The sequence below is a fragment of the Gilbertella persicaria genome (assembly GCF_025201335.1).
Source record: "Gilbertella persicaria strain CBS 190.32 chromosome Unknown B0P05scaffold_19, whole genome shotgun sequence".
NCBI classification, from domain to species: Eukaryota; Fungi; Mucoromycota; class Mucoromycetes; order Mucorales; family Choanephoraceae; genus Gilbertella; species Gilbertella persicaria.
In genome coordinates this window covers 327,951-354,121 of record NW_026251980.1, presented here as the reverse complement: position 1 = coordinate 354,121, position 26,171 = coordinate 327,951, and the positions used below count along the sequence as shown (strand labels likewise).

The window sequence follows — 26,171 nt, the reverse complement described above, 5'->3', positions numbered from 1 at the left end:
CTGGTTTAATACTGGATATGTATTTGCTACTACTTTTTTTTTTCTAGAATATTACGTACGCATGATTTTCTCTATAAACAGACTTTTCCAAATTATGTTCATCATTACTAAGTCAATGATTCACACGATTGTTATCATGAAGAGGGTTAAAATCGTTGTCTATGCTTGTTTATATTATTATTTGGTTTTGACATCTTATAATAATGTCGATTGGAAAATTTATGCAGATGATATGTGCCTCAAAATTTATCTATGCCATTTTTCAAAAGTGCAGTGATAAAGTGTTCATGGTTCAGCTGACAGATAGTATAGCAAATGAAAATACACGACTAAAGCATGAAGTTTCAGAGATATTGGCCCATCATGATTCTTTAGTGTCATCATGGACTATATAAAATAAGCTTGAGAATATAAAGCATTGTCAATAAAATCAATAGTGTTCATGAGTTTGGAAACAAGACTTTGTGTTCCTGAAAGCTGGAATGAATATGTCTTTTGCCCAGAAAAAGGATGACAGTCATAACATATGAATAAATAAGGCATTGTATGTTTATGACATGTGGCATTTTGAAATATCAACTATATTTGACTAAGATGCTTATATGCTAATTGATGTAGTACAATTTGCAAGACACTTACAGTCTATATTGGTAGTAAAGATCAAAAAAAAAAAGAGTATCTAGGACTGAGGTCTTTGAAATATTATAACGACCATTCACTAGATGGAAAAAAACACGATAGAAGCTCCCTCCCTTTTTTTTTTCATATATGCACAGGTAAACAGGTAAGAAGTGCATTTATCAACACGATTGAATGAAGAACAGTTGCTATGAATTACAACTCTTAATCTATTCAAATCTTTCTCGAGGTAGTTTTGAAGACAAACTTTGTATGAGGCCGATTAGCCCCAATATCAACTCTTTCACTTGAAACAGAGTTGAAAAACTAAATTTCATATGAATAACACAGATCTTAGAGTCCCATTTTTATGTAACCTATTTATTAGCTTCATATTTATAGATGCCATTTAGATCTCTATTTGCTTCTACTTTAGATGCGTATTATGTATCACAAATGTTCAGAGGCCAAGCAAAACCAATTTGCAAATAATAATGTAACGTTTCAACGTTACATCTCTTTAGGCCATCTTTTTAAATCTTTGAAGTATAATGTCTATCAAAAGACATTTCTTTTGTGTATACTAGCCAGTATTAGAAAACAAGAAGAGACCCAAAAATCGAGAAATATTTTTGGTTCTTTCAACACGAAAGCAAATGTATTGCATCTAAATTTTCTGATTGCAGAGCTCCGAAGTATGAAACTGAAACCATCTTGTGCAGACAGAAAACTATAGTTAAGAATAGAAAATCGACCTTGAGCCACTTTTCTTCTTTCTTCCTCACTTTTTCAATTACAATGGAAGACCACGTCTATGATTTGCAATTAGTGAGCTTACTGCTATGTGGAGCAGTCTTGTGTTTATGTGTAGAACTCATCATTCGAGTCGTCTTTATACTTGTCAATCAAAAATCATGGACATTGCGAATTCTAAAAATCATTATGGCAGTATCTATGTTGATAAAAACCGGGATTTTTTCAGCATTCAACTCAAGGTAACTTACAGAAAAAAAAAGGGGGAAGAGATGAGATGTCTAACAATCAGCTTAGATCACTCCAAATGCATTGCTTAATAGTGGGTAGAATAGGTGATTTATTCTTGCATACAAGTGCCACTGCTGGATTAGCCATCTTACTCTTAAGAATTATTGCCATTGCACCCATTCAATATCAGACCTATATCATGTCATTTCATGTGTTTTTGCTCTTCTGTCGAGCTGTTATTGGCCTGGCAGATGTCATGACCATTCATGTAGTTGAAGATAAAGTTGCCGGTATTTGCCGCTTCCAATACGTGCATGCAGTAAGTACAAGAAGCTCTTACTCGACGTGAATTAACTAGTTGCATAGGTTGGCTTACTCTACAATGCGTATGATTCAGCCGTTGATATCTATGTCAGTGTCCTAGTATCTTTACTTTTATACCAACACATTAAAAAACTGAATATATCAGGCTATAATGAAAGCATGAACATGTGTACATCTGTCATTTTATCCAACGTAATTCGAGCTGCGATTCTATCTGTCACTAACTTGGCTTCCGCTTTGAGCTACATTTACGTAAGTCTACATGATTTGTGTAACCATCGCTAACACACACACACACACACACACACACACACACACACACACACACACACACACACACACACACACACACATATTGATAACAGATTAGCGATAATCCGTTTACTTCTTTTGTCATTTGGCCCTTTGCCAATATTCTTTTTGTCACGCTGATTGGTTACGATACCCAAATCACAAATGCACTGAAGCAACTCAAAAAGTATAAAGCAGAAAAAGAAAAAGAGACACACATTGCTTTGTCAGGAAGTTACCCAACAGGCTACATGTCATCTATTTCTCAGCTGCCCTTTTCATTACACCATGGTACACCGCAATCATCAAGGCCTGTTTCAGGTGCGACAGAACACACTGATAACAGTTTAATGATCGTCCAAAGCATTGATAGTATGCCATACAATGATTCCCATGCAAGCAACAAAGAGCTTGTTTAGTTATAAAAAGTGATAATAGACTTGTCATCATAAAAAATTATGCGTTATTAGCATCTCTCTTTCTCAATTTACTACAGTCATATCCATGAGCACGAATATCTTTTCGCGTCTCATGTACATCATCTAGTGTTTGTTCCAAGTAAAATGCCTAAAATTAAGCATGAATAGATGAAAAAAAAAAGCGATGCTTTCTTACCAAGAACCCTTCTTTTGTTAACCAGCCTTGATTATTTGAGCCGTATCTTTGACCCATTTGCTCTAAAAACGATGTAGGTGGGTGTTGTCCATTTGTCGAGTATACAAAGAAATCCAGTTCTTCAAAATTAAGACAATTGTCCTGATCCTTATCAAATCGATGAAAGATTTCCAGCAAAACAGCAATTAATTCTGGCGAAAGATTTTCATTCACAAGTAGAGGTACATCTGTCCTTGCCCTTTTCTCTGTTTGCATGGTCGATATAATGTCTTTCTCAAGCTCTATCTACTGTTACCAACACTTCACTGATGTTATGGCTTACCATCAAACTGTTGAAATGAAGCGTCTACACATCGTCCCATATCTAAAATATCAAGCGCATCACCAAACTGCTTTAGAAAGAACAGAATATATCCCAAGATATAATAACACCCAGCATAAGTAGGGAATATGTCCAAGATCCAAAACATTCTGGATGCTAATTGCGTCAAGAGTGAATAATCAATCTCATCTTGAAATGCCGTGAGGTATCTTTGCGCTTCTTTGTATTCTTTATCGCACTGATCCAACAGAATATCATTGTCTACTCGCTTAAGCGATGTGTGTTTGTAAATATAGTATTGAAACCAATGATGAGGTCGTTTAGCAAACTTTTCGGATAGATCGCTGGGTAATTCTAGTCCAGTAGAAGTAATAAAAATCTGATATAGTCGAAATAAGTTGCCAAAGTCTTTTAGTGTCTTGCTATTTTTTTTTTTTTTTTTTTATTAGCTCGCATGCATTTCATAGACATGATACTTTACTTTCTCCAAAATGACTCATTTTTCAGAATAGCATTTTGATATCGTTTCGAACATGAACCAAATACAATAGCATCCTTTATATCTAATAAAGTCGCTATTTTCTCAATAGTGTTCTTTGGCAAACGGTTCATAAAAATAAAAAATAAAGAAAAGGAAGCAGAGAAAAAAAGAAGTTTATTGAGTTTATAATTCCCACACCGCATCCATGCTGTGGCTTAGTGATGAGAGAGCAAAGGTGTTCTTTCACCGAGACGATTGGCCCAGGAACTAAAGCGTCTATTGATACGCTCCAACCAGTTGGGAATCAATGTTCTGGCAACTGCACTAATAAGAATACCAACCACGATCAAAGAAGTAGTATGAGGTGTATCTGTCAAGAAGACAGCAGCACCCAATAAAATCCTAAAACATTGTCAAAAAAAGGAAGGGGGGAACAAACATGAAACACGTACCATGCCGTCGTCAAAGCATAAACCCAGTCTTTTCGGTGAGAATAATCGACTAAATGAAGAGCCACAAATCCGATAGCAATCAAAATAAGAGTATGGATCTATACATGTTAAGTAGTGTCGACATATACATACACTTACAATGCCATTGTGTTTGGTATGATCACTGAACTGGAATACTTGCCAAAGAACAAGAAAGAAAGAATAGGCAGTATAGATTGAAAAGGGAGCATTAACAAAGGTATGGTCAGTACCATTACGAGGAGGATAATCACGAAGACGATGATAGATAAACACAAGTGTTGCTAATTGCCAAAGAAGACCAACAAAAGCAAATACGTCAAGATGAGATACCTTAGTCTATGTTAGATAAATATGTATTGATCTATCTTTTTACCCATAAAAGATTAATTCCACTGTTGACTACAGCTACTAAAAGATACCAATAGCCAATGGACTCATATACATCTAAATAGCATATATAAACTGATGACATCCTATTCTTTTATGATTTACCTCGAGGTGCGCTAGGAAGGTATTGATAAATAGTGAATCCTATCAATAATAACTGCAAAACACCATTCAAAATAAGAACAAAGTCCTTGGGACCAAATTCATATGAATGTCTCAAGACCCTATTATCATTTTAAAGACCAGTAAAAGCATATGATATATACCAATTTGAATAACTAAATCCTTGTGTGCCTATCAATAAGATAGTAGCAAGTGTGTTTGCTAACTTTACTTTAATATCTAAGTTTGTCATAAAGAAAAGAAAAGAAAAGAAAAGAGAAACAAAGGGGGAAAAAAATAATTTTATGTAAAGTGTTTGACAAGAATATCATTGGCAGTAGGGTGTGATTGGCTCCTACGATAAAAATCGAGTTTCCACATATTTTTGCTTTCTTTTTAACTATGTCTACTTCTTTTCGACTTCCTTATGGTTATAGAAGTGCACCACCATGGCCTTCACTTTATTGGCCTTTTGGACCTGATTTTGACCCACTGAATCTCGTTGCTGACATTCCTCATTCACTTTATTATTTGAATGGTAAACAACTCTTGTCTTTATTTATTTATTTATTTGTAGAAAAGATATATGGCGATTTACAACAGTTTGGTGTCTGATTCTATCACTCTTGATCTATTTACCAGCAGGTAAGCTATGGCTATTCAACAATAACATACTGATTCTCTTTAAGGCATTTGGGCTTTTTTAATGTTAGCCAAATCTCGTACATTAAAATGGTATGTTTTGATCATCATACCTTTTATTTTTGTACTTGGAGGTTGCATTGCTTCTTTTGTCACTGGGAGTATTATGGGTAAATTGTTGTACAAACACATATATAGATTAGCTCATATGATCCATAGGTGTTGCACTTGCTTTTGTATATAATTCTGGCTTCTTTGTCATGTCTACCTGGATTCCCTTCTTATGGGCATTAATTCATATTCTAATTGTACTTGTAGGCTCTTATTCTACTATTACTACTATTCTATAACTATACCCATTTAATATATATATATATATACATACAGAGTTTTATTTTATATATAAAGAGATTCTATTGTTCTTTAAGTTTACTTGTCTTGAATGCCATGTATTCATTAAACAATCGCTTGGCTTCATCTTCACGGTTATGTTTGTTATGAATACGAATAAGAGTACGATACATAGTTAAAAGAGGTGGAATACCATATTCATTCTTCATATAGTCCATCAATGCCTCTGCTACTTTAGGTCTGTTTCTCTTGATTGCTTCATGACGGAAAAGATGGTTAAATGTAACAATGTTAGGCTTCACATTTGCTTTTTCCATATCTAACACAATCTTTCTTGCAGCATCTACATTTTCACTATAACAATACCATTCCACCAACGCGTTATAGATCTTGAGGTCAGGCTTCACACCATATTTAGGCATCATTTTGGTGTAAATGTGGTGAAGACCAATCGTGTTCTTTTTACGGCCATGAGCACGGATCAATGCCTTGAAGGTGTCTAATGTAGGATCAAGTGCTTTTTTCTGAGGAGGTATAATACGACCCAGGGGTGCCACAGTAGAAGCATACGAAGGGTACTGTTTGTTGGTCTGTTTTTGATGATGAAGCAAGTTAAGAATGGATGTATTAGGTTTCTGCACTTGAGGTGTAAAATGGTCCTGAAAGATTTTGTCTGCTTCTGTGATATGGCCCAAACATCCATTTAATTCAATCATCGCGTTGTAAGTGACTTCGTTAGGTTCAATAGAAGATGCCTTGAGCTGATGGAAGATACGGAAAGCATCTTCATATTTTTTACATTGAATAGCAGCATACAAATACAAGTTGTAACTGTAAATAGTAGGGTGTCGAATATCGTGCCATAGTGCTTGTGCAGACTGCCAGTCGCCTGATCGGCCATAGAAATCAAGCATGACATTATAATCACGTACATCGGGTGAATGGCCCAAGGTCTTCATGGTTTCCAACACATGGGACAAACACTTGCGATAAAATTTGATTTCTTCATAACTATATGAACCGAGGTTCTTGATTTGAAACGATTGAAGTGTCATTGTATGATATTCAGCTGGTAGTTGATTGAGATGGTCATGGTCGCTTAATTCCATATAAGCTTTCCAAACAGCAGGTGGGTTTTGTTTACGAATAGCAGACAAGAGTTTGGCTGATATTTCAGTAGGATATCGAGATGCACGTAATCTTAAGGGATCCATAACACCACCGTGTACATGACGAACACTTTGTCGAAATGGTGCCTTGAGTACAACCAAAGATCGGTTCATAAAGTAAAGAATTTTTTTAGCGAAAAAAGAAAAAAAAATAAAGAGGGGGTTGTTGCTATGGTTGAAAGGGGGTAGTTCATTTTAGACTCCGCCGAAATCTTTTTTTTTTTTTTTAAATCAGATAGTATTTCTTTTTACTTTTGTTACATGAACGAGTTTCCTTCAGGTTATTTTTATATCAAGTCTCGTAACTCTGGCAAAGTGGTGGATGGTAAGTTGGCCTATCGTGACTATAGTACTAAATTATTTGACAGTGGACGGTGCTTCAAGAAAGGTAGAAAGCATATAGCGAAACTTCTTATTACTTATCAAAGCACAGAATGATGCAAAAATATTAATATGGCCTCCTAAACACAACGACGATAGAGACAACCAACTCTGGTATTATCAGGTATGACTCAATGTGTAGATACAATGTACTTATGGGAGTCATAAGGATGGGTTTATTGTCAATAAATGCTCAGGCAAAGTACTGGATGTTCGAGGAGGTCCCTTAGTAGAAGATGCATGGATATGTCAATATGATCGCAAACTAGTCTCAGAAGCACAGAACCAACGTTGGGGATATCATGAAGGCTATATCTATCCCTTAGCAGAACCACATTTAGTATTAGATGTACGAGGGAATCAAGCAGCAGATGGCACACGCATTATTTTATACCACAAAAAACTAGGTTTTGATAATATGAACCAACTATGGGATCTTGTGCCTGCTGGTGAAGTGAGAGCAGAACGAGAAGTTTTATTTGAAGCAGATTTTGATTAATATAAACTATTCATTGTAAAGCATTTACGCAAGTCATCATTGTTGACAAATTCACCACCACCATCTGATATTTTAGCCAATTGTGTGTCTTGTAGGTTTTTGTTGTCTCTTTTCATGTCATGAATAGCCTGGATGCGTTCTTCAATCGTATCCTGTACGATATACCAAAATACATGTGTCTATTTTATGTTGAGCATGTAAAAAAAAAAGGGGGAGTTTGATACTTACTTCTTTTGTTTGTCCAATACGATGGATACGATTAATGGCTTGCTTTTCTATAGACTCATTAATCACAGGTTCAACAATAAACACTGTGTGAGCAGCAACCAAAGTAAGGCCACTTGACTGACTACGTGCATCGAGCAAAATGACATTGATAGTAGGGTCATTCTGAAAGTGGATAACATTTTTTCTATTGAGTGCAGCACCTGTATTCAAACTCAAGTACTTGATGTCATTGGCAGCTAAACCAGCCTTGAGCATGTCGAGTGCTTTAGACCATTGCGAAAAGATAACACATTTACCATTGCTCATTGTCTTGATATGTTTTACATGACGAATAATAGCATCTAATTTAGCACCTTGCCCTTCAATGATACCTTGCGTGCCAATTTCCTTAATGAGCTTTACCGTATCTGGTTCTTGATGCATAGAGGCATTTACCTGGTGTGTAGCATAAGAGCCATCTTTGTTATGCATCTCCATTGATTTGTAAGCTATTCATGGTATAAGCTAAAGAAACCAGAGATATCGAATGACTTACAAATGGTGTACCATTCATTTAGTTTGACACGCGAATTACACGTATGGCATCGTTGACTTGTCTTAAACCATCGAATACCGCAGTCATAACAACAGGTATGGCCACAGTAAGTGATCATACCCTTTTCAAAATGTTCTTGACAAACCAAGCACCTTTTAGGTGCCTTCTCAAGTTCTTTTTGTTCTTCCATTAATGTCTTGAAATATTGAGCACGGGATTTGCATTGAGCAATAAGATCTTTGTTTTTCTCTTGTTCAATATCCATACGAGCAAGTTCTTCTCTTGGATTCCTGTGCTTCCATTCCTATAGGAACAGCATAAGCAAGGCATGTGATATAAAGACCTTATGCATACGGTTAAAGTGTCAGAGATATTTTGAAGATATTTGTAATAGGCAACCCTGCTATTAAACAATTGATTGATCTTCTTAAAATCACTATCAGATAGAAAACTAAACCTTTGATAAGATATTCTCAGGACTTACTTGTCTAAATGATCAATAAGCTTATTTTGATGTGGTAAACACGAAGCTATGTTTCGTTGTTCAGTATCCAGAATGTTGTATATATCAGTATGGTTTGGATTGTTGTGGAATCGCTCCTTGAGTGCTTTTAAAGAGTACTCAACATCTTTGATATGCTCCACTTCAAAGCCAGGTTCTCTAGTTTGCTTTCTGAATATCTTTTCAACTCTCTCGACATTTTTTGCTTCCTATGGAAATCGTTCGTAATTTTCCTATGCCTATGGATGCTACAAACCTCACTCATAGAACTCTCGGATCCCACAGGCTCAATGTCGCTAGAAGTGGCTATGGTACCTATAGACCTGCATCAGTATATGTTGCTCTTGTTTTCATTACGTACCTTTAATTATGAATTTTCTGTCCTGTAAAAGAGCTTGATATGCTGCTAAATAAACTTGACACATCTAAGGGCAATACAATAATAATACGTAAATCATGTATTCTTTTCATTTCTCTTTTACCTCTTGTTCATTCAGAGACTCTTCATATTCATCACCTGTTACTTCTGTTTCTTCATTATTACTGTCTACCAAAGGCTTTCTTAAAATAGGCAAGATTTTCTTTCGCAAATACATAATTTTCTTTAACTGTTCATCCAAAATAAAACCTAGTTGCTTTACGTTTTCTAGGATGTTTTTGTCTGCAGCACGTTGTCCCTTCATGGCGAACAAATCCTCCTCCTCTTCTTCTTCTTCGTTATCTTTAATCTCGTCTTCATATTCCAATTGATCAATAAAGCTTGTATCAATAACTCGAGGGCCTAGTCTGTATTCAGGTGTTAGTTGTACGCGTGCTGCTGCCTTGTCCATTTCTAGTGTTGACTCATTCACCCGTGTTGTATAGCTATCCATAATCAACTGACGCAACTGGCTTGCTTTATCATAACAGGCTTCTTCTAAATCCTTCGATTCTAGCATATGATACACACCAGCTGTATAGAAATAATAGCGATGCAACAATATTTGCCACTTATACAAATGTTGTGCAGCGTTCTTTTCCTGTTCCTCTGTGCTTGATTTACCCTGGAGATAAGTCTCTACTTGCTTCTCCACATCAAGAATATGTTTTGTGTAGACATCAACAGCTTCTTGCCATTGCTTTAAAACTTCATGCATACCACCTCGTTTCAATTGCATTGAGTAATAAGCATGTTGTTCCGTATCTAAACGGTCTTCCGCACTTTTACTCATGTATTGAAGTACATTATCTAACGAGTGTGTCTTTTTAGAGGTATTACCCGGCTGTTGATTGCCTAATCCTAATGTTGTGTTTGAAATCATGGAAGGATGAATACAGCCTTGTCTTAAGGCTAAAAGCCATAGTCTCATTTTCTGTCTGGATGCATTAAACTCATTGATTTGTTCTTCTGACGCTGTGTCAGACAACGTCCAGTTGATGCTATCTAGCCATTCTAATTTAAGTTGGCTTTGACAAGCACGCCAAAGATCTTCATAATAATGTTGCTCAATGGTGCCAAAAGGAATACGGACCACATGTCGATGCTGTTTAGGAATATGGACTTGGTTATGGAGTGCTGCCTTCATGTTTCTTCGCATTGTCGCTCTTGCAAATTCATAAAACACAGATTTGTATTCAGGATCTTTGCAGAGTTTTTGAAATTGTTGAGGGCTATGAATAGACTTTTCAAGGCCAAGGAAATCGTAAAGACCGTACAGTTGACTCAAATCGTTTTTTAATGGTGTGCCCGTTACTGCCCAGCGATACCAAGCAGGGATACACTTGGCGACAGCTGCAACACGAGACACATTGGCTTCAATCATTTGCGCCTAAATGATGATCAATAAAAAAAAAAAGGAAAGGATATAAGTCTATCTTACCTCATCTAAAATACAACGAAACCAATGAATAGAAACCAGTGGACTCATACGATAGCTTTGTTTATAGTTGACACCTATCGTTTGTTACTTTGCTTCACTATCATAAAATATAGCCATACCTGCTCTATGAGGTCGATCAGGAGGTGGTTTTGTGTAATAAATTTCAGATCGAAATGCTTCATAATGTGTCAAGACAATATCATAGGCTAAAAGTTGCTCTTTTCCGATATGAGGTTGAGAACGACGACCTTCATATACAAAGTAGCTTAATTGCGGTGCATGCTTCTCTATTTCAGAACACCACTGCGAGATGATAGGAGAAGGTGCAATAATCAGGGTTGTCTTGGATGACACAAGGTCTGAATGATTGATTGGAGGGTGAAATGGATCATGTTTATTCCATGTATGCTTTGCAATGAGGCCTAACACACTATAGGTTATGCATAAGTAAGATACTGGACTTACTTGATCCTAGCTTACCTGATTGTCTTTCCTAAGCCCATTTCATCAGCAAGAATGCCACCTCGAAACGACTGTTGAATCAGGTCCATGATATCCGATCTTTCAGTGACTGTTTGATGATTGAACACATTGAGATAGTTGCCCTTTTGATCATTGGCATACAAAAGGGGTAAGCCATCCAAAATATTATGGTTAGGATACACATCTCCCTTTGTATCAGCATAATGGCCTTCGCGTAACATCATCCATTCTACATTTTGAGACTGAAATGGTGTTAATTGAGCAGAGATACGAGGTGATAAATATGGTTTTAAGCGTGTGTTGGACACAGGTGGTTGCAAGTACTGATAAAATGCATCTATGGAAGTATTGTTTGGCACAGGCACAAAAGAAGGATAAGATGGTGGTGGTGGTAAAGATGCAGGTGCTGTTGAAGGTGGAGAAACAAGTGCAGGTAGTGTCTTTGATGTACAAGCCTTCTCTATACGTGTTAGTTGTTCGATGTGTACATGATCTGATAAGGCGCGTATCAATTTATTTGTATTTTTTTTCTTTTGAACAAAGCGCACAAATACACTGAGTTTGGTATTTGATCCACGAATCTGAATATCCGTTGCTTCAATAAACTGCATGGATGCTGCATAAATGATGGCTACAAGTAATTGCGTTTGACCTTCAATAATCTCGGTATTGGCTTGCTTGAACTGGTTACTCATGAGCATACATTCATTCTCTGCTAGTAGAGTATGATCTGATACTATTTTCATCGAAGCAAAGATAGTATCTTCTAACGTCATGTAGCTCCATTCAGAAACGAGTTTTTGGTCAAAATTGTTCGAGAATGCTGAAGCAAGCTGCTCAACTAGTTCACGGTCGACATTATGCAATGTCAAAGGGAGCTCAATGGTATAGTTGAATAAAGGTTTATCAGAGACTGACTGATCGTGATCTAGCTTTCGCTTCTTTCTATCTTGGTGGTCGCTTTCAAAAAGTGTGGCCTCCACTTGAAGTTTTTCGAGAAAATCAAAGAGAGCTTGGGCTTTTCCTGTGGTGCCTTCTATCGTTGTCATTGTTGCGCAGTACAAAAAGGAAAAAAGAACTTTTTTTCGGAACCCTGACTTTTTTTTTTTTTTTTTTTTTTTTTTTCATGTCTTATGATAGCCTTTTAATTTTCAGTAAAAGTATATTTGGATTTATTCAACATAAAGATTTCTTTAAGCCAAAAAGCTATCATCTTCAATCTTTATAGAGTCATAATTTTGCACCTTTTGTGAGTTCGATGCTATCCAAGTATTGGTTTATGTACTTAGAGCACATCGGCTATCCAAAAATCAGCTTGGATGTACTTTTTGATCGGAAGAGTAGCTTTATAATGCTTTGGCATGCATTTAAATCAAAAATTAGATAGTCGCTAAATCTGCCAGAGAATGGCCAAGAATTCAGAAAAAGTTTATTCCAAAAGATAGTCATGTGATGTAAATGATACAGCTAATTTGTAAAGATCACATAAAAGGCAAAAAAAAAGGATCTATTAGACCCAAGAGTTAACAACGGCTACAAAAGGCACAGACGCTTCAAGAAAGTCTAGCACTTTTTCAGCAAACCCTTCGCTCACAACTTCTTCATCTGTAAATTTTTTTTGAATAGCAAAACTGCGAAATCGTAACAATTCAATCTCTGGATGATCTTTAGCTATGTTTTTTGGCGCTACTTTGAGTTTATCTTCTGTCTCTAAAATATCGATACCAAATTTTCCATCAAACACTTCTTTCAAAGCATCCGTGGACAGTGATTCTCTTAAAAGATCTCCATTGCGAATGATACTGGATCTCATTCTAGCCAATCGATCCTTGTCTGGCTGCCATATGCCTGCTGCAACTATAGAGTGATTGCCGGGACGAATGGATAAAAAGTAACCAGCATCCAAAAATTTGCGCCCTGTTCTTGAAAAGCTTGCACTCAAGTTTTGTTTGTAAGGCCTCTTATCATTTGAAAAACGCAAATCGCGGTTTTGACGATATACTGCATTTTTGGCGTCTTCTACTCGAATCGTAGGATCAATTTGAGCCAATTCGCCCATTATCAGCCCGCAAAAATCAGTGAAGTCTTTCTTGGCTTCTTTGAATTCTTTGTTTTTAAGTAGCATAAATTCTCTTTCATTGTTCTCGGCTAATTCAGCAAGGAATTGAAGTGTGTCTGGCGAAAGAGAGTCTGCGAAAGGAGAGCCTTTAGGACGAGGAATTTTGATTTTGACAGGGTTGATTTGATTTGAATTAACTGTTTCTGAATCACTTGATTCTCCATTGCTTTCTTGTATTGCTTTTGATTTCTTCTTATCCTCATAGTCGCTTTCTTCTTGTTGTTGCTCATATTCACTTTCCTCTTCTTCAGAAACTTCTTTCTTTGACTTTTTCCTTTTAGTATCGTTTTGTTTATCTTTGGAAGCTCTCTTTTTTTGTTTTGGTACTGTTTTGGTCTTTTTGTTTGTTTCTTCATTGTTGCTTTCGCCCTCTATCTTGGCGCGCTTCTTGTTAAGCTTCTTTTTTGAAATGTTAGCGCTGCTGCGCAATTCTGGCTCGCTCATGAAGTCACTATCGCTTTCTTGATAGGAAGCTTCTTAAAGTTAATAGCACGTCTTGAGATTTTTTCGCGTTTTTTACCTTGTTTTCTTTTGCGTATGGCTGTCACCATGTTTTAAGAGAAGAAAAAAAGAGAGAAACAAAGGCATGTTTTATCAGGTAATGCGACATCAAAAAAGCTTAATTCAGCAGTCGCACAAACTTTTTTTTTTCTTTATTTTACAATTATGCAACTACATAGGCTTAGGAGCTACAAGAACATCTCATATCCTTAGCCTATTCAATGAATAAGTAATTATAATTCAGTATGGGTAAATACTTACGGGAACAGGGCTATTGATCCATGTTTCTACACGTTCATCTTCATAATTATCTCTGAAAGGATGAATACAAGCATCAAGACAAGCATTCAGTATCTCTTTAGCTTCCTCTTCATCTTCATCTTCAAAGACCTTAATTACACTTTCTGCAATAGAATTTCGAAGAACAAATCGAGGATTGACAGAATTCATGCGCTGCTTGCGTTCCTGATGATCCATATTATCTTTAAGTAATCTATGACGATAAATAGATAACCAAGGCTTCAATGCTGTTTTGCTTGCTTCTGTCTCTGAACTTTCTTCAGTCACAATCTCAAGCCATTCTTCTACTGCTTTTTCAGCATCTGCCTCTTCCCCGGCAGAAGTGATTTGATAGTTGCTTAATGATCTATAGAAGCGATGATAGTCTACACGGTAAGTTGTCATCCAGTCTAACAAGGGGATGATTACATCGTCCATATCCGTTTCATGGCTGCTCTCATACAATCCAATTTTGGATTTCATCTTCTTAATCAAGTGTTCCATAAAGTATTGTTTGAACTCAGTATTCAACAAGTCTTGAACAAACATTTTGCCTTCGTCTCTATAACCTTCCAAGACTTTTTCATCTGTGACACCTTCTTTAAGCTCATTGTCTTTGTCAGAGAACTCAAGAGAGTGTACATCTTCACCAGCACCAATCAATTCAAATAAAGGTACACTCAACTTGACGAGATTGAAGATGGCCGCAGAAGGTTGACGATGGAAAGCATAGCCTATTCAAAAGTAAGTCTTCTCTTATTCTTCTTGTTGACTGTTGCACTTTACGGCCTGTTTCATCAGAATGGTTGCATACATAAAGAGGGTTGTAATAATCCATGATTTGGAATGGTCCATAATCCATTGTCAATCCCAAGATAGACATATTGTCTGTGTTCATCACACCATGATTAAACCCAATAGCCTGCCATTCAGCTACCATTTCAGCAGTTTTCTTGGTTACATTTCTAAACATTCTTGCATACTTGTTTCCAGTACCATTTTGAATGTCTCCAACTACTTGTTCAATAGCGTAATCAGCAAGTAACTTGACATTGTTCATATCGTCTCGAGAATAAAAGATTTCAAAATTGCCAAAACGTAGCCAAGAGGGAGCCATACGAACTACAATAGCGCCTATTTCTGGCTGACCTATGATTGCCATTAGTCCAGTGTCCAAATCACTTTTTTTTTTCTTACCTCCTCGGGGACCATCTTCTCGGTAAACATCTCGCGAAGTCTCAATCAGTGCAAGAGCACGCGTAGTAGGTATGCCTAATGCATGCATATGTTCAGACATTAAGAACTGAAAGATTAGCTAATGCTATTGCAAAATATCTCTTTACCTCTCGAATACTGGATCTCAACACAGCATATCCATCACCAAATCGAGAATAAGGTGTACGACCAGCACCTTTTAATTGTAGCTCCCATGATTCACCACGGCTATTGACTGTCTCAAAAAGAGAGATAGCTCTACCATCACCCAACTGACCAGCAAAAAAACTAAATACATCATTACACTTCTCATTGTTTGCAGCTTCTTGCTTACCCAAATTGATGGCCTGCGTAGCAAAGGGACCAGGGACGTGTCTCGGGAAGCACTTTGTTACCAGAAAAAACAGATACAAAGTCGTCTGTCTTGGTCTCTTGCTCATCTAACTCGAGTTCTTGAAGAGCAGGTCTGGAAATAGCCAGTAGTCGAGGATCAGGTGCTTGCTCGGGAAGAACGTGAGAATAGACAGCGTTATGAACTGGTCTTGGTGTTCTCATAAGGTTATTGGTAGATTCTTTTAGATTGGCAGTGTAGATGTCGCAAGGCAGTGCCTTGGTGAACTTGCTTGGTAAAGAAGGAAGTGATTCCAGTGCTCGAGCAGTCATCTTGTGAATACTCATGAGACTAAAGAAAGATACACTAAAAAAAGAAATATAGTATCAAATTTGCATAAAACTAAATTTTTTCTGGGAACCACTAGACAAAAGTCTGGGTTCTAATAGGCTAAGTACTTTGAGATTGAATATGGAGCAATGAAACATTTATGATGATGAATATCAATAACCTCTAGTATTTTTCTGCAGAAATATGGAAACTATATCTTTATCAAGAATTGCTCGGTGACAGAGGCTGATCTGTTACCAGAGCTATTTATTATCAAGCCATCCAAAAATCTCGGTCATATATCTGTACATTATCCGAAGAATATTGAAAACGATAGCATTGTTTGGCATAGATAAGAAAAGACTTTTACTGTAGCAATAGACTTCCTGTTATTCATCATAAATGCTTCATTATTTTATCAAATAGAGCTCATTGTAGTACACCAAGGCTAAGTATGGAAATGCTTAGTATTTTTTTATTTTATTGTATTAAGATGTACATGTATGATTATTCAAGACTATGGATGGATTCTGATGCAAAGGAGCGATGATCATTTCTAGAGTGCATGGTATTTGATCTCTCGTTAGAGTTCCAGGGCATGCGTTCATTGCCTGCAACGTATACAGATGGGATAGCACTCTCATTGCCCCCCAGATATTTTTCACGTGCAGAAGAACTAAAGAAGAGGAAACCAAAGATGTTATCAGGGATAAGACGTATAACAACACCAATAGGCAGTGAAAGGAAACCAATCACAATGGCGATACCCCAATGAGCTCCGTCTAAAGGAACCACTTGGAAAGCGGCTCCACCAAATTGCACAATGACGACTTGACCAAGGACGCAAATAAAGAAGATGGCAATAAAGAATTTGTTGGCAAGAATATTGCTGAAGATATTAAGGTGACTATCAATTCTTCGACAACTACAAAGAATTAGTCAGTATTGTTCAAAATATAGCATTCAATACTTACTTGACTTCGTTAAAGATTTGACAGAAAACAAATGTGTTGAAGACGACTGTTTGTAAAAGAGCACTTTCTTGTGGATATTGTAGAACACCACTATACAGAAGCACCAGCGTTACTGTGATTTGGAAAATGGCTTGGCCGATAATCATCTTCCACATCTTGAACGTAATTAAAGGTGCAGATCGAGGTTCAGGACGACGGTTCAATAATTCTTCGGTAGGGGGGTCTGTAGCCAATGCAAGAGCGGCAAAAGTATCCATGATCAAATTAACCCATAGCAATTGAACAGCAGTCAAGACAGATTTCTGTTCTGTACTTGCTACTGCAGAAATGAAAGTAAGAATGACTGCTGTAATATTGACCGTAAGTTGGAATTCCAAAAACTTCTTTACAGCATCGTTCACACAACGACCCCACATGATAGCCTTGACAATACTAGAAAAGTTATCGTCCATCAAAATAATACTAGAGGCTTCTTTGGCTACCTCAGTACCAGCAATACCCATAGAAAAGCCAACATCTGCCATTTTAAGAGCGGGGCCATCGTTTGTACCATCACCAGTGACTGCAACAATTTCACCCAATTCACGAAGACGACTCACTAAAATTCGCTTATCTTCAGGACTAGAACGAGCCAATACTTGAAGACGAGGCAAGACAGAATCCATTTCAGATTGAGGCAAGTTGCGGAATGCAGGTCCTTCCATGACGATACCACCAGGAGTATAGATACCACATTGCTTAGCAATTGATTTAGCGGTAACAATGTTATCACCAGTCACCATACGTACAAACACACCTGCTCTTTGACATGCTTGGACAGCTTCAGGTACGCCTTCACGAAGGGGATCTTCGATACCAACGACACCAAGGAAATTCAAGTTCTTGTCTCGAACAATATCATCATAAGGAACATCATCGTCAGTGTTTGCTAGTGGACCTCTAGGTGGCCATTGTTCAAAGTCAATATAGGCAAGACCGAGTGTTCTTAAACTGCGAGTAGCATAGCTCTGTATAATGCGATTAATACGGTCTACATCTTCATCAGTCATTTTTCGAGTCGTGGCACCATGATAATCATCATTGGATGACTTTTGAAGCGTAAGTGTATAGCCACAGAGTCCTAAAATAATTTCAGATGCACCTTTGACATGAACACGATAGACAGTTTGATTTGGATGTGTAGGATGAGGAACTTGAATCACAGTAGCCATGGCCTTACGTTCTGAACTGAAAGGATAGACTTGTTCAATAGGCCAACGCGTACGAAGCGTATCGTAATGTTCAGCCTTGACGTCACGGGAGAATTGCAAGAGAGCAGTTTCAGTCTTGTTACCAACAAAGCAAGGTTCTCCCTTTTCATTCTCACCCTCAAAAGCAGTTGAGTTTACAGCAATCGATTGGTTGATAATATTCAAAACTTGCTTGGGTGCGTTGGATGCAACCAATTTGATATCAAACAAGTCTGAGCGCGATGCGGGTGGATTCTTGATAAAGCGGAAGGAGGAGCCAAATGTACCAGCGACTACTGTCATTTTATTCTGAGTTAAGGTACCCGTCTTATCTGAGCATACAGTAGTTGCATTACCCATCGTCTCGCATGCAGCTAATACACGCACCAAGTTATTATCTTTAAGCATGCGTTGTGTTGCATAAGCAAGTGCTAAAATAGGAGCAAATAAGTAAATAAACAAACAGAACATTCTATTTCTATACCTAGTGTAACAGCCAATGGTAATCCTTCAGGTACAGCGACAACAACAATAGTTACAACAACAATTAAGATCTTCATGATATCCATCACAATTTCGGTAGGCTGATCAGGGACTCCATATCTCCAGCTTACAAAATAGCGAATCAATAATACAATCAGCATCAGTAAACCAGCAGCGGAACCCATTTTGGCAATCAATTCAGCTAGATCATTAAGTTTTTCTTGAAGAGGAGTACTTTCAGGTTCTGAACGAAGTGCCATCATAGTGCGGCCATAGTAAGAGTTTTCACCAATGCTAGTAACAAGATAAGTGCATACACCTTCCAGAATTTTGGAACCAGAGATAATAAAAGGATCTGAAACGGACTTGTGCTCTGTGGGTTGAGTTGTCTTTTTAGTTTTGAAACCAGATTCAGAAGAAGGGGATTCCAAGGTCTTGTCTTCAGCAGCAGCTAAACGTTCACATGTTTGCCAGTTTTGTTTACGAACAGCATCAGATTCACCAGTAGCAGCAGACTCGTCACATTTGAGATTATGACCTTCAATAAAAACACCATCAGCAGCAACAATGTCTCCTGGTTCAAGATGAAGAATATCACCCACTTGAATATCATGAACAGAGATCATACTCACAGTAGACTCACGCGTTGCCTTTATTTTTTTAGGGGTTAGTTTAATTCAAGATGTTGCTCTTTGTTTGTTTACCTTGACAGCGCGATCATCCTTTTTTGCATTCAACTTGCGGAATTGTTTTTCTTTCTGATAGTCATTTACACTGCCCACAAGAACAACCATCATGATAGCAACAATAATAGCCACACCTTCGACCCATTTAACACCAGGGATACGATTGCCGAGTGTATCGTATTCTGGAACAGCAATATCTTCATAAAGACCAACACCCAAAGAAACGACAGCAGCAATAGCCAAAAGAATCTAAAAAAAAGAGAGAATGAGCTATGTACTTCTTTTTCTTGTGATCTTTACCAAAGTCTTGTCTTGAAATGCGATCCACATTAGTTGAAAGATACTTTTTGTTTCTGTTTCTGGAAGTACATTAGAGCCAAAGATAGCTTTTCTTTGAGGAAAGGCAGAAGCATCAGGCACAGGCACAGTTGTATCTGTTCTGTGAGTCAATTGTCTACCTATCGAATGAATCGTAGGTGTTCTCTTCACATCGATTTCTTCGACATAGATAGAATCGTCCTTTTCTTTTATGACTTGATCTAATGTGATATGAGGATGCTTGGGAGCATTGGGTGTTAGGCCTGCCTTAAGATCCACATGTAGACCACGAGCAACACCTTCAAGGCCACCATAACTACGTAATAAAGGCAAATTCTTTGGGTCCATCAAAGACGACAATTGTTCAGGTGTAAATGCAAATGGATTCGATGGATCATTATGTGGTGAAAGATTGTCTCTCAAATCAATTTTGACATCGTGTGCTGCTTTTTCATCATCTAAAAATGCAGAGGGATTAGGTGTACCAATGATAGTCGGGTCTTCACTGGCTAGATCGATATGATGATGAGCCATCTTCTTTCTTATTGAATTTTATTTTAAATAGAGAAAGAAAGAAAATGGTTAGAAAAAAAAAGGGATAAAGAGAATATTCTTTCTTGAGGAATTAGTATGGTACAAATAAGTTATAGAGAAAAAGAAAAAGACAATAGAATTGAATTATCAAAAAAGTACTTGATTATATGTGTTTTTTTTTCAATGTGCAGCTGCGATGTATTGATACTTTAGGGGGGGACACAAGTAAAGTTGACTCTGTTATAAGCTTTTCATATAAACGGAGTAAGAGAGAGAGAGATGCTTCACATAGAGGAGACAGGGAAAATCATAAACTGTGCAAGACACAGCTGAATGACCGAATACAAACATACCTTAAAGCGCGGGGTATGTTTTTACTTTTGCTACATGGAACTTTCTTGCAGATAGCAAGACTGTTCTTGTTTGCATGATCTACAACATATTAATTCCATAAATTCTCAATCTAATGACTATGTAATTCCATCACTGTTTTTCAGACACGGAGAACAACAGAGGAGAAAAAAAAGAGGCCCTTAAAAGTAATACCCCTTGGAAAAGCATCTCCTTTAAATGCAAGTCGGACCAAACATGATAATGAATTTTGTATGCGTATATAGAGTCAGATGCTTTATATCTTTTTACAAAGGAGAATACTTGAGAATGATGTATTTAAAGTTTTCTAAGGACTGGAGGTAATTGTAACAATGGCGGAGATTATTTAATTTAAAAAAGGTATTTTGTTATTCATTTCTATAATGGGACATTCTTTTGGTATATTTTTTCTTCTCTCGTTTTTTTATTTTCTTTTTTGTTATATACTTGTTTAATACAATGGCACCTATTGTAAGTTTTAGAAACGATCAATATAAAGGTTAAAATTTTCCTATAGAACAAACGACGTCAAAATTCAAACGTATTTGCTATGTTTGACAAAGCACAAGTCATGGAATTTAAAGATGCCTTTAGCATAATGGACACAAATAGCGATGGTTTAGTGGATATCAATGACCTTAAAGTAACATTCGAACGCTTAGGTAAGATGCATGAACGGACATACATTTCGATTCTCATGCGCTGATCTAGGCCAGCCTGCAACAACTGAAGAAATCGAAGCAATGATGGGCGATGCGACTGGTCCCATCAATTTTACTGTGTTCTTGACGCTCATGGCAGATAAATTAGCAGACACTGATCCCGAGAATACAATTTTAAAGGCATTCTCCGCTTTTGATGAGAGTAGAAATGGAAAGATAAATGCAGCTTATCTAAGAGAATGCATGACGACAATGGGAGATAGATTTACTGATGAAGAGGTAAAAAAAAAGAGAAGGTTATTTCGGTTTATATAGAGACTCATTTGTGATTAGGTTGATATTATGTTTAAAGGGTCGGTAGTTGATGAGGAAGGGAACTTTAACTATAGAGATTTTGTTCGTATTTTAAAGCATGGAGAGTGACGATTGTAATCTTGTCAACACGACTGTAAATAGTATATAATAAACTAGATATAATTTATTTTCTTTTGTTGTTCTTGACATGATCAGCCAGTATTAGGAGTGTTGAAAGATAACAAGCCTTTTTTCGTTCCCCTTGAAAATCACTCATAAAATAAAACAAACTACGTACTTCTGTGTTTGTGTAAATGGCATAATTGTTTGTCTGATGCTCGGAAAGGAGCAAGTTTATCTATACATATTGATATGTTTACATGTCAACTTGTATTTCTGACTTATCTATGATTGACAACATGCATAGCGATTGTTCTAAACCATATTGTATCCTGACAAGTTAGAACTATCATTGTGTTATTATCATTATTTACACTGAAGAAATGAATTTATTTTGCATATACAACAAGCATAATTTACTTTAATGCTTTGAGGTCTTTGTCTTTTTGTTCTTGCCTTCAGACTTGATATACTTGTCAAGAGTTTCATTGGTTTTACCGGTAGGATAATAACGCTTCCAGTTATCAAAAATAGCCATAGGTTTAGGATAGTCCTTGCCAATCTTACAATTATATTTCGTTTGTTCTTCTTCAGACATAAGCCATGGGCAGTGTACATATTTAATAGGTAATTTTGCAAGTTCGGGACACCACAACTTGATATAATCACCGTCTTTGTCATAATCTAATCCTTGCTTTAGAATGTTAAAGTGTCTAAAACCTTCGCGGGGATCACAACCAACGCCAGCCACTAAAAAGACAAAGATAAGTATATATCAACAGTAACACCAATACAACCTACCATATTGCCAGTTGCCATAGTTTGAATAAACATCGTGATCACGAAGCATATATTCAAAATATTCTGCACCAATGCGCCAATCAATTTCTAGATCCTTGGCAAGGAAACTAGCTACATTTTGACGTCCACGGTTGTTCATGAAGCCAGTATACTTGAGTTCTCTCATAGATGCATCTACAAATGGAATGCCTGTATCCCCTTCTTTCCATTTTTTGAACTGTTCATCGTCTGATCTCCAAACCTTATCTACATAGCTATTCTTAGGGCGAGGCTTTTCATCTACCTTTTTCTTTGCGTCTTCTTTAGCGATATTAGGATTTTCAAGATTTCTGAATCCATGAAGCATAAAGATACGCGTACCATAGCCTACAGTCAACATACGGAAGAAGTCTCTCCATAAGAGCTCAAACTTGACCCAGTAAACACCATCATCATCGCTTTGTGACTTGATACTGCGCTTTCTTTTCCTATTTTCTTCCTTATCGAAACGATCCATTTCATGCCAAATCACACGAGGCGAAAGGCAGCCATTGGCCAGAAAGGCAGAGAATTTAGTAGAATATTCGGTCCCGATCAAACCGTTGCGTGTATGCTTGTAGTTGGCTACGCCATCTGATTTGAACAGATATTGGTGGAGTCTTTCCAAAGCAGACTGTTCGCCACCTTTCCAAGGAAATGCAGTTCTTTCGTCTTTCTTGATAGGCACATGTTCATAAAGCTCTTTCAGGAATGCTTCTCCTTGTTTGGCATGGTCAAATTCCCAAGCAATGGAAGGGAATGAGGGCAACTTGTCAGGAATTTCCAAAGGAGGCCGTACAGGATCTGTCATTTTTTCAATACGCTTTCGGAAATGCGTGTAGACCTTATAAGTGTGTTCACCTGCAAAATCCAAGTCTTCGGGGTTTACCATCAAGGCATCATGATGATAGACCACATCATCATCCATGGCTTTGGACAAGTCTTTTTCAACAAGCAATTCTTCATAGGCATACTAATACCATGTGAGTGATTCATCGCAATTGATATGACAGTTTACCTCTTTATTTGTATGTATCTTGTCTAACTTGAGATTGTTTTCAGCAAGATGTTCCTTTAATCGAGGAAACAGTTCTTCGGGTTTACCATAGAGAATCATAAGGTCAGTATGGCGTTTTTTGAGTTCTTCCTTTAAGGCCAAAATAGTCTCGTACAAAAAGTGTGCACGGAAATCAGAGACACGATCAAACTTGAAATAATACGTCTTGGGCACTTTAAATTTCTGATGGACTTTGTTATTTAAAAGAGTGATATCAATCATGCGTGGATCAATGCAAACAACAGGCAATAAATGAGCATTGCCTTTGAGTGCAGCATGCAATGACTGGTTGTCATGGACACGCAGAATATTCCGAAAAAAGCAAATGTTAATTGAGCTTGACATGTTTAAGCAATAAAGAAACACGGAAAAGAGTATGCTGCGCTGTCTTATTTATGTATCGCGTTTTAAGATCGGATCACGAAAATCGCAGGTAAAGAGTGATGGGTTTGAGTCTTGTGAGTCGCGATCGAATAAGAATAGGAACTTGTAGATCAATGTTTTATTATTATTATTATCAGATTAATTCAAGTGACTTTAAAAGCCCTTCGCTTGCTCTGGTTACTTGTCTAAAATTGTGTTCAAAACCATCATTTCCACCATAATAAGGGTCTTCAATGATCAGCTCACCCTGAGGATCATATTCACCAAACAATTTGAGTACTGCCTTGGATCCACTTGGTTGAATACGCTAATAATGATATATTTAGTCATGGTCCTCTAGATAACATCTATACCTTCAAATCACTCAAATTGGATTCATCCATACAGAGAACATAATCAAATTCTTCAAAGTCTTTCTTTGTCACCTATATTGCATAAAAAAATAAGCAGGCAATCTAGAGATAGATTCATACCTTTCTTGCTTTGTGTTTTACAGGTACACCATGGGATTTACAGGTAGAAACGCTACGACTATCTGGAGAACTACCAACCTAGAGACATGTTAAATACCATCATAAAACAAAATGACTTACATGATAAGAAGCAGTACCTGCTGAGTCTATCTTGCTAAACTTGTCCTCAAGGTTATGTTGTTTGACAGTATGGGCAAAAACTGCCTCGGCCATAGGTGAACGACAGATATTACCTATCACAATAATGTTAGTAATATTCCTTTAATTGTGTATATGAATTGTTTACCAAGACAGACAAACAAGACACTAGTAGACATAGTTGAATAAACAAATTAAAAAAAAAAAAAAGAAAAAAAAATACTCCAGGAAGTCAAATACGTCAAGTTTCTTTCTGGGTTACATCTCCGAATGATCGAATCATTCGCCAGAACGTGATATTGTACTGCAGGTACAATCCCTTTCTTTTCTTTTCTTTTTTGTATTACTTTATTTATCAAAATTGATTTACATATTGAAGAACTGGTGTTCGGTCAAAAATAGATTGAATGGCGCTGATGGGTGCCATAACTCCTTGTCAAAGATGCATTTGTAGTAGTACCTCCAGAGCACAGCCAAACCATTTCCTAATATCTCTAAGGTCTTTGAGGGCAGCAGTTTGTTGGCTTCGTCTGCCAGCAAAGTAAGTGTTAGCCATAGATCACTAGGATTTTCAAATTGACGATCTAGTTGGACAGAAGTCAATACTTGTTGCCAGTATGACCATTTAACCGGGCAATCAACAAAAAAGTGATAGCTACTTTCCTCTATCATACCACAAATACTAAAAGCAGACGAAGTAAATGTAGTTACTTTCCAAGAATTGACCTTGCCTCCATTGGCAATGCTATCATACAAAAGTCGCCACTGTACAATCCCTTTCTCTTGAAAGGATTTGTACTGATTTGCTTTCAAAATCAGAAGTCTTTTTTGGTAAAAAAAAAAAGGGGGGGGGGATTCGGTGAATATGAAGATGTCATAAAACACATTTGTCTCATTGACATGGTATGTACATTTGTTTGAATACATTTTTATAAAGTTTAATAAGCCACAATATACAAATAAAACAAAAAAAAAGTTTTTATTGATTTAATTTAAAAAACATGAATGCCTAAACAAAGTGTTGTTAGTAAAAAGTGTTATATAAACAACTATTTATGATGTCTATGCGTATTTCTTTCAGAGAGGGCAAGTAAAAAAATCGCTCATAAAGTTAGAAGGCCTCTGTTGCGTATAGTGAGACCTTCTTCAGTAAAGCACTTAATCATCATAAAAAGAAGTACACACAAACGTCATAAATTGACATGAATAACTTACTTTTTAGACTATATCAAAATTCCTTGTTTCATAAATAAAGAATCCTCTCTATTATCATTCCTCAAATCAAATGACTGCGTCTTGCTTTGTTTGTAAAATAAAATAGAAAAACAAAAGAAACACTTTTGTCTACCACAAACAGGCTTCGACAATCAAACAACTTACAAGGAAAGAGAAGTAAAGAGAAACATAAAGGGAAAAAGAAAAATTTTTTTTAGTGGGCCATTTTATAGACTGTAAAAAAAGATAGTCCTGATACCAAAAATTTTTCTCGCTGGTGTCTAATCTTGTTTGACTATTAATTCTTAATGCATAACAAAGAAATATGTTGTTTCCAATAAATACGCACAAGTTATTGTCGTTTAGACACTTTTCTTTTTCACCTTTTCTTT

General features: G+C 36.8%; 17 protein-coding genes across 17 annotated transcripts; 5 read left to right on the top strand and 12 right to left on the bottom strand.

Annotated features, from left to right (window-relative positions):
* Positions 1-179: 179 nt before the first annotated feature.
* Positions 180-439, top strand: B0P05DRAFT_541504 (uncharacterized protein). The gene has a single exon (XM_051578186.1). It carries the CDS (start codon positions 204-206, stop codon positions 393-395), a length of 192 nt encoding a protein of 63 aa, XP_051435092.1. The 5' UTR covers positions 180-203; the 3' UTR covers positions 396-439.
* Positions 440-1,416: 977 nt separating this feature from the next.
* B0P05DRAFT_587109 (uncharacterized protein) lies at positions 1,417-2,636 on the top strand (the record flags this gene model as incomplete). Its single annotated transcript, XM_051582561.1, has 4 exons — positions 1,417-1,613; positions 1,669-1,921; positions 1,969-2,178; positions 2,292-2,636. 4 exons carry the CDS (start codon positions 1,417-1,419, stop codon positions 2,634-2,636), a joined length of 1,005 nt encoding a protein of 334 aa, XP_051435091.1.
* On the bottom strand, positions 2,298-3,770 carry B0P05DRAFT_541501 (uncharacterized protein). Its single transcript, XM_051578185.1, has 4 exons — positions 3,636-3,770; positions 3,155-3,576; positions 2,833-3,113; positions 2,298-2,784 (listed from the first exon to the last, which is right to left on the bottom strand). The coding sequence occupies exons 1-4, from the start codon at positions 3,764-3,766 to the stop codon at positions 2,674-2,676; spliced, it is 945 nt and encodes a 314-aa protein (XP_051435090.1). The 5' UTR covers positions 3,767-3,770; the 3' UTR covers positions 2,298-2,673.
* Positions 3,771-3,778: 8 nt separating this feature from the next.
* Positions 3,779-4,876, bottom strand: B0P05DRAFT_541495 (uncharacterized protein). Its single transcript, XM_051578184.1, has 6 exons — positions 4,762-4,876; positions 4,601-4,719; positions 4,482-4,552; positions 4,226-4,438; positions 4,088-4,185; positions 3,779-4,037 (listed from the first exon to the last, which is right to left on the bottom strand). Exons 1-6 carry the CDS (start codon positions 4,848-4,850, stop codon positions 3,851-3,853), a joined length of 777 nt encoding a protein of 258 aa, XP_051435089.1. The 5' UTR covers positions 4,851-4,876; the 3' UTR covers positions 3,779-3,850.
* A 1-nt stretch (position 4,877) lies between these two features.
* B0P05DRAFT_89722 (uncharacterized protein) lies at positions 4,878-5,621 on the top strand. The gene is made up of 4 exons (XM_051583893.1): positions 4,878-5,135; positions 5,180-5,242; positions 5,287-5,409; positions 5,459-5,621. The coding sequence occupies exons 1-4, from the start codon at positions 5,000-5,002 to the stop codon at positions 5,587-5,589; spliced, it is 453 nt and encodes a 150-aa protein (XP_051435148.1). The 5' UTR covers positions 4,878-4,999; the 3' UTR covers positions 5,590-5,621.
* An 18-nt stretch (positions 5,622-5,639) lies between these two features.
* On the bottom strand, positions 5,640-6,889 carry B0P05DRAFT_541488 (uncharacterized protein). Its single transcript, XM_051578183.1, has one exon. The coding sequence runs from the start codon at positions 6,871-6,873 to the stop codon at positions 5,653-5,655; it is 1,221 nt and encodes a 406-aa protein (XP_051435088.1). The 5' UTR covers positions 6,874-6,889; the 3' UTR covers positions 5,640-5,652.
* A 41-nt stretch (positions 6,890-6,930) lies between these two features.
* On the top strand, positions 6,931-7,639 carry B0P05DRAFT_637400 (ricin B lectin domain-containing protein; the record flags this gene model as incomplete). Its single annotated transcript, XM_051583645.1, has 5 exons — positions 6,931-6,944; positions 6,999-7,084; positions 7,128-7,147; positions 7,193-7,264; positions 7,310-7,639. 5 exons carry the CDS (start codon positions 6,931-6,933, stop codon positions 7,637-7,639), a joined length of 522 nt encoding a protein of 173 aa, XP_051435087.1.
* Positions 7,636-8,489, bottom strand: B0P05DRAFT_579281 (P-loop containing nucleoside triphosphate hydrolase protein; the record flags this gene model as incomplete). Its single annotated transcript, XM_051581916.1, has 3 exons — positions 7,636-7,818; positions 7,868-8,355; positions 8,444-8,489. 3 exons carry the CDS (start codon positions 8,487-8,489, stop codon positions 7,636-7,638), a joined length of 717 nt encoding a protein of 238 aa, XP_051435086.1.
* A 400-nt stretch (positions 8,490-8,889) lies between these two features.
* On the bottom strand, positions 8,890-10,847 carry B0P05DRAFT_89682 (SNF2 family N-terminal domain-containing protein). Its single transcript, XM_051583892.1, has 4 exons — positions 10,764-10,847; positions 9,387-10,712; positions 9,266-9,329; positions 8,890-9,219 (listed from the first exon to the last, which is right to left on the bottom strand). Exons 1-4 carry the CDS (start codon positions 10,809-10,811, stop codon positions 9,014-9,016), a joined length of 1,644 nt encoding a protein of 547 aa, XP_051435085.1. The 5' UTR covers positions 10,812-10,847; the 3' UTR covers positions 8,890-9,013.
* Positions 10,848-11,024: 177 nt separating this feature from the next.
* B0P05DRAFT_89668 (uncharacterized protein) lies at positions 11,025-12,344 on the bottom strand. Its single transcript, XM_051583891.1, has 2 exons — positions 11,240-12,344; positions 11,025-11,193 (listed from the first exon to the last, which is right to left on the bottom strand). The coding sequence occupies exon 1, from the start codon at positions 12,293-12,295 to the stop codon at positions 11,240-11,242; it is 1,056 nt and encodes a 351-aa protein (XP_051435084.1). The 5' UTR covers positions 12,296-12,344; the 3' UTR covers positions 11,025-11,193.
* Positions 12,345-12,625: 281 nt separating this feature from the next.
* Positions 12,626-13,940, bottom strand: B0P05DRAFT_541455 (uncharacterized protein). The gene has a single exon (XM_051578182.1). It carries the CDS (start codon positions 13,807-13,809, stop codon positions 12,757-12,759), a length of 1,053 nt encoding a protein of 350 aa, XP_051435083.1. The 5' UTR covers positions 13,810-13,940; the 3' UTR covers positions 12,626-12,756.
* Positions 13,941-14,047: 107 nt separating this feature from the next.
* On the bottom strand, positions 14,048-16,023 carry B0P05DRAFT_571564 (uncharacterized protein; the record flags this gene model as incomplete). The annotated part of the gene is made up of 6 exons (XM_051581384.1): positions 14,048-14,080; positions 14,128-14,879; positions 14,932-15,294; positions 15,343-15,448; positions 15,489-15,648; positions 15,695-16,023. The coding sequence occupies 6 exons, from the start codon at positions 16,021-16,023 to the stop codon at positions 14,048-14,050; spliced, it is 1,743 nt and encodes a 580-aa protein (XP_051435082.1).
* A 505-nt stretch (positions 16,024-16,528) lies between these two features.
* Positions 16,529-20,245, bottom strand: B0P05DRAFT_571563 (PMCA-type calcium-translocating P-type ATPase; the record flags this gene model as incomplete). The annotated part of the gene is made up of 5 exons (XM_051581383.1): positions 16,529-16,946; positions 16,996-18,655; positions 18,709-19,357; positions 19,412-19,642; positions 19,694-20,245. The coding sequence occupies 5 exons, from the start codon at positions 20,243-20,245 to the stop codon at positions 16,529-16,531; spliced, it is 3,510 nt and encodes a 1,169-aa protein (XP_051435081.1).
* A 754-nt stretch (positions 20,246-20,999) lies between these two features.
* On the top strand, positions 21,000-22,028 carry B0P05DRAFT_541447 (uncharacterized protein). Its single transcript, XM_051578181.1, has 4 exons — positions 21,000-21,088; positions 21,135-21,279; positions 21,329-21,558; positions 21,613-22,028. The coding sequence occupies exons 1-4, from the start codon at positions 21,077-21,079 to the stop codon at positions 21,700-21,702; spliced, it is 477 nt and encodes a 158-aa protein (XP_051435080.1). The 5' UTR covers positions 21,000-21,076; the 3' UTR covers positions 21,703-22,028.
* A 22-nt stretch (positions 22,029-22,050) lies between these two features.
* On the bottom strand, positions 22,051-23,933 carry B0P05DRAFT_541445 (DNA photolyase, FAD-binding/Cryptochrome). Its single transcript, XM_051578180.1, has 3 exons — positions 23,531-23,933; positions 22,495-23,485; positions 22,051-22,443 (listed from the first exon to the last, which is right to left on the bottom strand). The coding sequence occupies exons 1-3, from the start codon at positions 23,912-23,914 to the stop codon at positions 22,115-22,117; spliced, it is 1,704 nt and encodes a 567-aa protein (XP_051435079.1). The 5' UTR covers positions 23,915-23,933; the 3' UTR covers positions 22,051-22,114.
* Positions 23,934-24,050: 117 nt separating this feature from the next.
* Positions 24,051-24,746, bottom strand: B0P05DRAFT_541437 (phosphotyrosine protein phosphatase I superfamily; the record flags this gene model as incomplete). The annotated part of the gene is made up of 5 exons (XM_051578179.1): positions 24,051-24,260; positions 24,307-24,378; positions 24,427-24,504; positions 24,547-24,659; positions 24,713-24,746. The coding sequence occupies 5 exons, from the start codon at positions 24,741-24,743 to the stop codon at positions 24,087-24,089; spliced, it is 468 nt and encodes a 155-aa protein (XP_051435078.1). The 3' UTR covers positions 24,051-24,086.
* A 484-nt stretch (positions 24,747-25,230) lies between these two features.
* On the bottom strand, positions 25,231-25,514 carry B0P05DRAFT_541434 (uncharacterized protein; the record flags this gene model as incomplete). The annotated part of the gene is made up of 1 exon (XM_051578178.1): positions 25,231-25,514. A coding segment is annotated over exon 1 (179 nt), but the record flags the coding sequence as incomplete, so codon positions are not given.
* Positions 25,515-26,171: the final 657 nt, after the last annotated feature.

Coding starts and splice junctions, on each gene's coding strand:
- B0P05DRAFT_541504 (XM_051578186.1), top strand. CDS start 204: ATGTCGATTGGAAAATTTATGCAGATGATATGTGCCTCAAAATTTATC.
- B0P05DRAFT_541501 (XM_051578185.1), bottom strand. CDS start 3,766: ATGAACCGTTTGCCAAAGAACACTATTGAGAAAATAGCGACTTTATTA. Junction 3,114..3,154: donor TTCATTTCAACAGTTTGATG/GTAAGCCATAAC, acceptor AACAGTAGATAG/AGCTTGAGAAAGACATTATA. Junction 2,785..2,832: donor TAACAAAAGAAGGGTTCTTG/GTAAGAAAGCAT, acceptor GCTTAATTTTAG/GCATTTTACTTGGAACAAAC.
- B0P05DRAFT_541495 (XM_051578184.1), bottom strand. CDS start 4,850: ATGACAAACTTAGATATTAAAGTAAAGTTAGCAAACACACTTGCTACT. Junction 4,720..4,761: donor GGATTTAGTTATTCAAATTG/GTATATATCATA, acceptor AAATGATAATAG/GGTCTTGAGACATTCATATG. Junction 4,186..4,225: donor ATACCAAACACAATGGCATT/GTAAGTGTATGT, acceptor TAACATGTATAG/ATCCATACTCTTATTTTGAT.
- B0P05DRAFT_89722 (XM_051583893.1), top strand. CDS start 5,000: ATGTCTACTTCTTTTCGACTTCCTTATGGTTATAGAAGTGCACCACCA. Junction 5,136..5,179: donor TTCACTTTATTATTTGAATG/GTAAACAACTCT, acceptor TTTGTAGAAAAG/ATATATGGCGATTTACAACA. Junction 5,410..5,458: donor TGTCACTGGGAGTATTATGG/GTAAATTGTTGT, acceptor TATGATCCATAG/GTGTTGCACTTGCTTTTGTA.
- B0P05DRAFT_541488 (XM_051578183.1), bottom strand. CDS start 6,873: ATGAACCGATCTTTGGTTGTACTCAAGGCACCATTTCGACAAAGTGTT.
- B0P05DRAFT_89682 (XM_051583892.1), bottom strand. CDS start 10,811: ATGAGTCCACTGGTTTCTATTCATTGGTTTCGTTGTATTTTAGATGAG. Junction 10,713..10,763: donor TTCGTTGTATTTTAGATGAG/GTAAGATAGACT, acceptor ATCATCATTTAG/GCGCAAATGATTGAAGCCAA. Junction 9,330..9,386: donor AGTCTCTGAATGAACAAGAG/GTAAAAGAGAAA, acceptor TATTGCCCTTAG/ATGTGTCAAGTTTATTTAGC.
- B0P05DRAFT_89668 (XM_051583891.1), bottom strand. CDS start 12,295: ATGACAACGATAGAAGGCACCACAGGAAAAGCCCAAGCTCTCTTTGAT.
- B0P05DRAFT_541455 (XM_051578182.1), bottom strand. CDS start 13,809: ATGAGCGAGCCAGAATTGCGCAGCAGCGCTAACATTTCAAAAAAGAAG.
- B0P05DRAFT_541447 (XM_051578181.1), top strand. Junction 21,280..21,328: donor AGTAACATTCGAACGCTTAG/GTAAGATGCATG, acceptor GCGCTGATCTAG/GCCAGCCTGCAACAACTGAA. Junction 21,559..21,612: donor ATAGATTTACTGATGAAGAG/GTAAAAAAAAAG, acceptor ATTTGTGATTAG/GTTGATATTATGTTTAAAGG.
- B0P05DRAFT_541445 (XM_051578180.1), bottom strand. CDS start 23,914: ATGTCAAGCTCAATTAACATTTGCTTTTTTCGGAATATTCTGCGTGTC. Junction 23,486..23,530: donor AGATACATACAAATAAAGAG/GTAAACTGTCAT, acceptor ACATGGTATTAG/TATGCCTATGAAGAATTGCT. Junction 22,444..22,494: donor CTATGGCAACTGGCAATATG/GTAGGTTGTATT, acceptor TTGTCTTTTTAG/TGGCTGGCGTTGGTTGTGAT.